General features: G+C 39.4%; 1 protein-coding gene across 12 annotated transcripts in view; it reads right to left on the minus strand.

Moving 5' to 3' along the window:
- The window catches only part of mecom (MDS1 and EVI1 complex locus), a 168,560-nt gene extending 163,953 nt beyond the window's left edge, over positions 1-4,607 (minus strand). For 9 of the 12 annotated variants that reach the window (XM_024277521.2, XM_024277516.2, XM_024277515.2 and 6 more), the window contains exon 1: positions 3,826-4,607. In XM_024277521.2, coding sequence (XP_024133289.1) covers positions 3,826-3,862 — 37 coding nt within the window. In that variant the 5' untranslated portion in view covers positions 3,863-4,607. The remainder of the gene's footprint in view (positions 1-3,825) is intronic. The other 3 variants (XM_024277513.2, XM_024277512.2, XM_024277509.2) reach the window with 1 other exon arrangement.
- Between the last annotated feature and the right edge of the window lie 3,607 nt (positions 4,608-8,214).

Consider the following 8,214-nt stretch of genomic DNA (forward strand, 5'->3'; position numbering starts at 1 on the left):
GTCGTAATTTTAAAAGAATTGTGTGTGTTTGTGAACTGGCTCTAATACTCCGTCATACTCATCTGAGCTGAAATCTGGATCAAAACTGTACGGCTGGATAGCTCCAATATTTCTCACCATTTTTGTAGCACCGCTAATGTTAGGTTAAGAGTGTGAGGAGCTGTAAGCTAGTGGTAGAGCATGTAAACAATGGGATGATGGGAAATGAGTGAAAGCTTACTCCCAGCCAACAGTTTAGAGGTGAATTCTGATGAACTCCTGCCACTCTGCAGAAACTATGACCTAGAAAAAGACAGGGATTTTTTGTTGTTGTTACTTTTGGCTAAAATTTGTACATTAAAAGACCACTGGGGACACTTTGAAAACAGATCAAAAATGATTGAAGTGGGACTTTAAACAATTATTAATTCCCTTGAAAAAAAAAAACTTTAGTTTAAATAGTTGATGACTTATAAATACTATAATTATGATGACATAAATGTTTCTAGGTTTTTGTGGAACTCCTTAAGTTAAGACAAATAAACAGAATTGAAATTTCATGTAAAACCGTCTGGTATATATGAGACATTCAGATCAGTTTGATGCTAACGTTAAATGAGACAGTTCCTGGTCCTAAAGGATGTGAATGTTCAGCGCAAACAAACACCTTCAGCTGCACACTGTGGCTAACCAAAAAAAAAAGCACACAGACACACTCACCTCCCTCCTACACAAACACACACAATCTACAAAATAACGCTTAGCTTGGGACCGCTCTGTTGATAATGACCTCAGCCTTGGCACCGCTCTGGGCCTGACCAGACTGCCGACAGACTGGAGGCTTTTGTGTGTGGACTCCCTATCTGTAACTCCATGACCTTTAGGGGGGAAGAAGAAAGCAGAAATGCCTTTTTTTATTTAGAAGGGGGTAAGGCTTGCTCATTGTTCTGCACTGGTACAGTTTCCCTGTGGTAAACATATAGTGGTTCCCAGGCTTGACATGCTGCCCCCTCCCTCCCTCCCCCCTCCCACTCTCGCCATCCATCCTTTGGTGTTCCCACACTGCCCAGTCTGGGTCATTGCATCAGCACCCGCCTCCAACACACATTATCTTCAGCATCTTAATACAAATAAATGCATTGCCTTATGAATTATGAAATTCCTTTCTTACATAAAAAATAAGGAGGAGTAAATAAAAGGAGAGAAGCCCTGAGGGAACAGCCTTGAGAGGGGGGACCCATGTCAGGGAGGGGCCTAGATGCTCCCCTGGCTGCATTGGGACAGGGGCCATCCTTCAAGTGGGTGACAACAGGACCTAAACAAACCACTAACCTCATCAGCTCTCTGTTTACAGCTGCAGGACTGAATCCTGGACGACTCATTAACATCACAGACCTTCCAGAAGAGCCGTTTTCTGACGTTTGTGTGCCAAAAAAAGAGGTCAGAGTGCATTTAAAAGAGGATGTGGGGTCACAATAAAAGTGCTTTTCAAATGAACCAAATGCCTCAGCTCTTTTCTCTTTACATTATTGAATATGACATGAAAAAAATGTGTACAACATGTGAGGGATCTAAAATACAAGTTTTCATCTCTTTTTCTGAAAGATGCACATAAATAAAACAAATTGTTGATTATTGTAATAATAATTCAGTTAAAAAATCTCCTGTATTATTATTATTGCATTATCACCAAAGCAGGCCAGAAAGTCTGTGCTGACCACGTCCAGGACATTTACGCACGGAACTTTGACACCGGCTGGAGCGCACGCAAAGAGCGCCGCTCCGGGACAACAAGGGGCCGTTTAATGGGCTCTCTATTTCACTTTCCTCGCGCCGGCCCGCTCCCTCTCACCTCTCAAATGGGCCGATCTATTAAGCGTTTTAATGAGCTCCGCCAGACAAACGCGAGATGCATGGCCCATTGCACAATGTGGAGAGAGGACAGCGCACTTCTCTGCTGCAGGGGAATGAGGGGCGCTGACGGACACGAGACACCGAGGCGCGAGAGGCCCCGCGACCCCCCCTCCCCACCCTTCTCCTCACCACACAAAACGCGCTTTCTGACACGCGCGCTTGTTTGCGCGCAATTTCTCGCGTACCAAGCATGGAAGAAAGGATATACCTGAAGCAGGTGTTAAAAGGAGATCAAATAAGGCTCAAATTGTGGTAAATCTGGATGAGTAGTTGCTTTTTTGTGACATTTAGAGTGGATGGTGCCAATTTTTTCCCCAATAAATTAAATAAAAAAATGCAGTAACAGAAAATTAAGAATTAAATAATCAAAATAGAGTTTTTTTTTTCTTTCTTTTCTTTTAAGAAGTAAAAAAAACGCAAACTGGTCCAAAGGTTGGAGCAGCAAAGTCCCTCTGCGTCATTTGTCTGCGGCCTATGTGCGCTTTGCGTAAACGCAGACAGGAGTTTCTGCGGTGGACCGCATTACATCTGGACGTGCGGACTAATCAGTCAGCCTCCATCAATCACGCTTACGTTTCCCACCTCGCCATCACCTCCTCCATTACACGCAACCTCTCTTTCTCTCTTTTAATCACACCGATGTTCTGCCAGGAGGCAGCCACACACTGAACGCATTTACCAGCAGAGCCCTTATGAGGGGTCTGGGAATTTAAATATTCACTGTTGACACTGTGCAGACCTGGCTGCGGGCCAGGGTGGGCCCGCTTCTTCTTCAGGGGCCAAGAAACATTCCCGTAGTCTGACTTTTTAGATGTACATATTCCTTTTCAACCAATCTCACTAATAATCGAGGGGATGCACGTGCACATGTGGAGGATAAGAAACTTCTCCTCCTCCCATAATAATGATAGAAAAAGTCATTTTTGTTATAGATATCACTCTATAGCGGGAAGACATTTGTTTCTACGTCACATTCTTTTGATGACAAATGAAATGCTTTGTCTGATTGCTGAAACCTTAAAACTGGCACAAAAACCTGTTGTGCGCTTGCGCAGAAACTCTTCCATCTTTCTCTGAGATATCTGCAGGCCTCCATCTCTCATTTATTAAAAAAAAGTTAATTAAAAGTTGAATTGAAGGCGAGACACCAATTAAATTATAGATGTGAAATTTAGAGAAAAAAAAATAAAAGCTTCATTGAAACAATTTGGAAAACATTCATCACAGTATATGGCGGATAAAAAGCACCCCCTTCATCTCCTTAGATTAAACTGATTGGATGCCAGTAATTAAACTGGTTTAATGATATGAGAACAACTTTATTCATTATATTGATAAACAGGGTACTTTACATTTTTACTGAAATAAAAAAATATCCAATAAAACTTCACATTTTTGTGCATTTTATCAAAAAAACAAACAAACAAAAAGCCCAAGTGAGGATGAAGACTAAAAAAAAGTTATTAAAAATGAAATCCCACTTTTTATGAAACATGTTTGCATATCACCCCTCCTCAACCTCTTTTTTTAAAAGTTTCCCCGGACAGCGGGGTGACCGCGCGCGCGCGCAGCACCATCAGCAGCAGCAGCTGAAGTGGAACTGCCGCTGCTCCAGACACGGGATTTAAACTTGCAAACGCGCTACGTAACGCTGCAGCGCCCACTACATGCAAAGTGTAATTCCTAAAGTGGCGGTCGCCCTGCAGAAAGTTCCCTCCGACGCTCCCCCCAAACTTTAAACTTCACTCTTCTTGCGAGCGCGCAGATTTCTGGCTCTATATCTATTTTTTCTTCCTCTCATTTTGAAGAGGTGGAAGTGAGGATTACGAAAATCAAACCGTTACGAACTCCGGCTAGACGAGGTGATAGCCGCGACAGTCAATAGGTATGAAAGATGTTTTAAAAGAAAAAAGAAAGGGATGTTGCACCTACTCGTGGTCAGTTTCCGCGCCCTGCCTTTGGACCTCATGTTGTCAGTCTCTCGGCGTGGCTTTGTTTGGATTTTTCTTGAATCTTTTTCCTTTTTTTCTTCCCTTTTTGGGGTTTTTCTCTGTCCTTTTTCTCTGGGTTTCTCAATCCAAACGCGCTATCTCTCCAGCATTGTCAGTCTGGACACCTTCGCACATGCGCACAGCCTGAAATCTGCCGGTATGCAACTGCCAGGAGGAAAAAAAAAAAAAGAAAAAAAAAAGTTTGGGACGATTTATCACTTTGATAATAACCTGATCTGGTCAGGATGGAGGATCGTCTCGGGCATCTCGTTTGGTGATAGATTTTCTAAAAGCTGCCGGGGAGGTGAAGGAAGCGGAGCACACTGCAAGAAGTGACACAAGCTGCTCTCCTCGCAGCACAAAACTTGCTCTTTTTGGAAGCCTCTTTCGCTCTTTTGACAAGGAAACTACATGTCAATTTGTCAACAAGCATAACAACAATAATTTATCCGTTTTTTCACTAAACAAAAAATTTCAATTTCTTTCATTTGCATTTTCCTGCACAGAATTGGACTAATTTTGATGATTTTTAAAACAAAACGTTTTCTACCTTTTGCAGTGGTTTTGTCTCCAAAACGCAAATTACAACCAAATCAACCTTTTTATTATTTAAATGAAGTCACATTAATCATTGTTCATCACCACAGAATCCAGCATTTAAAGCTGTTTCATTTGAAATGTAATCAGAGCACTGAAACATTGAACAAATGAAGAAGTTTCCCCTTTTTCCAGACAGCAGATTTAATATGAAATCAGTTTTTCTGCTTTTTACCAACATTTATTATTAAAACGGGAGCTGCCTTGCATTAGTGCATGATTGGGTCGTTTCTGTCACATGATTCCATAATGTAACATATGTTGCAGGATTTAAATATGGTGTTTTTGCTGCGTTTAAGTCTGAAAGAGATGAGAAATTCACTCAAATCTTCATTATTTCGCATGAAATCGCGCATTCATTTATTTGTTTATAGTTTTGTCAGATTTGCACTTCAAAGTCAGCATCTCCTTAAAATAAAAATAGAATAACATACATCCATTTTTTTAAGTTTGTGAGGACATTTGAAAATGAGACGCATGATGCAGTTTTTTTTCCCTCGCGCGCATCCACAGCGGATAATTAAAGTAATTGGTCATTAATTAGGTCCACACTGACCTCGCAAATGAACTCTTAAATGCGTTTTGAGCATCGATTCCGATTGACTGAAGTCATGACATCATTCCAGGCAAAACGCAGAGAGCGCGTGCGCAAAGTGTGCACTTTTCTAACTTTTAAATTCTGTTTTCTGGAAGTGGAGCCACAAACTGATGTCTAACTGGAGCTTTAATTAGAAAATAATTTGTAATCAGAACCGTGTTCAAACGTGGCTGAGACGCAGTTCCAGCAGAACGCATTTTTATGGTGAAAACCTGCTTAAAACTAGAGACTTGAGGGAGGTTAATACTAATGCTTTATTGTTCTTGTACCTCCCCTTACCTCTGCCATAATGACATAAATGCTGCTATTAAATGGGTTGCGCCTAAAGCCCTGACCGTGCGTGCCTTAGGACGTGGCGCGCAGGATATGCGCACAAACGCACGCTGGTGGAGAGAGACGAAGAGAGGGAGAGGCTGGGCTGCGCGGACAGCTAATAGTCAATTAGGATAAATTGAAACAGTTTTCGTTCACTGCAATAATTCACTCCCCATTTTTGATGTTTTCTTCTCCTTCTGTTAATGCATTTGGAGATTCGGTAAAGTTGGCGACACCAGAACCGCGCGCTTCCACTCTTTGCTTGTGGTTATTACATTAAAAAGAGTTAAATGGGCTCCAGAACCCCGCAGATCCACAGTTAAACCTCTCCTCGCCTTTTTTCACTTGCTGTAAAATCCGCTTTAACACGCGTCAACCTCGAACGCAGCTTTTACGCAGACGCAAATGTGCGGGGCGCATTCCGCCGCTTCACGGAGGCGCACTTGGGTGCTAAGGAGTTAAAAACCAACAAGCTCTGTGCACTGAGCTGTGGAGGCAGACTAGAAGTGAAAAGGTAGCCTCGGGCGCAAGGAAATTACCAGGGCCCGCGTGACCTTTGAGTTAGGTAATCAATCAAGTGATCAACAGGGATATTTATTACCGCTTTGTCCCGGAAAACCTGTTTGTGGAAGCAAAATTACGCATCTGCAACGGCGGACAATGCCAATCTTTTGCATAATAATAATAATAATAATAATAATAATAATAATAATAATAATAATAATAGTTTAAAGAAAATTAAAATAATTGAAATTAATTGGATCTCGAATATGCGTCTCCAGCTCTTTTCTTTCACAGTTTACAAGTTAAATTAAATTGTCATTAAAAAAAATAAAATAAGAAGAAGAAATAAAGGAAATCCCGCGTGCAGAATTATCCGCCCAATCAAACGCAGCAGCAGTTAATGCGCTTGAATGAAGCTCTGCTGGAGATCTTCCTTCATCTTCGCGAGGAGATGAGTTGATAACCCCCAGTTAAGCTCACAACTTTAAAAAACGCATAAACTGCGCATGCGGACTTGTTTCAGCAAAGATTTAGCATCTTCTCCTGAGATAGCGCTTTTATTGGTGCTATTTTAAAATGTGTCTGACCAATGGTAAAGTCCATGATTTTTTTTTATTTTAATTATTTTTTAAAGAATCCTGTGTTTCAACGAAAAAAAAAGTTAAAAAAATGAACTTGCAAAATGTGCATTTATGATTTTGATGTTTTATTGAAAATGTCCTGGATGTATAGGCTACATTAAAATGTCAACTAAAATAACGTTCACAAATGTTGCAGTTTAAGAGATTTTGATGGTAACAAAACGATTTAATGTTTAGGGTATCCATTATTGGGCAAAATTTCTAGTAGAATTTCTTTTTTTTATGAAAAACATTTTTATCATAGCAGATTTGCTTTCACATTAATACAAAAATAGTGAGAGTGAGCCTTCAATTTGGAAATTAAAGGGCACCATCAATTCGGAAATTGTCCTTATTAAATACTAAAGCATTTGTTAAATAAAAAAGAATAAGATCGCAAACCATTTTAAAATATGTTATTATTTTATAATATTAAACAGTGCAATAATGCTTGTAACATTTCCTTCTGAATATCAAAAAGCCACATCTTTTTCTTCTTTTATCTTTGTCATTAATGTTTCATTATAAATAAGGACTGGACGCCGCAAACGAATGTCAATTCTTAAGACTGTGTCGCCCTCTGGTGGATATCAGGTGGAACCGCTTCAGGTATTTCAGCATTTATGAATGAATTCAGCCACACATTTGAAAACTAAAAAAAAAAAAAAAAAAAATACTCCTATAATGCAAAGAAAAAAAATCCTTGTTTTAGCTTTCCCAGAGGGCACACAGTTTGGTTTCACACTTCACTGCAGTAAAGAGCATTTAAGCAGCTGCTTGTGAGGAGGAGAGATCGTCTTCCTCAGACAATTTGTGAAAGTAGTATTGATAGGGTTGGTGTTGGCGTTGCTGCCTGGGTGGTTCCTCCTCCCAACACACACAAATGCTCACAGTTAGATACAAATCAGTCTTAAACTGATGATTCCCTTTCGTCAGTCACATCAACAAAAAGAGATTTGAGAAGTAATCGATGGAAACGTCAATCAGCTTTATTTATTGTCATTTCCAGGAAAAGCAGACAGGAGCATCTTGTCAGATTCCCGATTGAGAGGCAATTAAAGAACTGAATAGATGGAAAGGAGAGTTTGGGAAAAACACAAATATATCACAGTCTCAGAGAATACATATACAGTATATGATTGTGTGGACAGCTGAAAACTTAATGTAAATGCATGCTGTCCCTTTTTGTAACTTCCTTTTTTAATTAATAAAATTAATAAAAAAATATTAATTTAAGAAGTTTTATTGAAAATATACATTTGGTAACACTTTATAATAAGATTCCTTAACAAGCTTGATTAACTAATTAAAAAAACATAATTAATGTGTTTATAGGGTGTTAGGAAGACATTTATCAGCACCATAACCCAAATAATTTTTATTAACATACTTAGTAAGATTAATTAACATTTAAAGTAAGGCAGTTGGCTACAATTTTCATGTTAATAAAGTGCTTACAAGATTATCAAATGTTTAACTATCTTTGTCAACTTTATATTGAGTGTTTTAATACCAACCTTTCTTTTTTCTTCACCCCATGAATCAAATTTTCAGAAAGATGTGAAACGTAGCTTTTAGATTTATGGATTAAAGACATGGTGCATTGCTAATACTAGAGTGTATTATTTATGTGGGAGCCCAGTCACCCTGTGTAAATCTGCTTCTTATAGAACCAGAGAAACACCAAAATGAGACT

The sequence above is a fragment of the Oryzias melastigma genome, linkage group LG13, assembly GCF_002922805.2.
Source record: "Oryzias melastigma strain HK-1 linkage group LG13, ASM292280v2, whole genome shotgun sequence".
Lineage (NCBI taxonomy): Eukaryota > Metazoa > Chordata > Actinopteri > Beloniformes > Adrianichthyidae > Oryzias > Oryzias melastigma.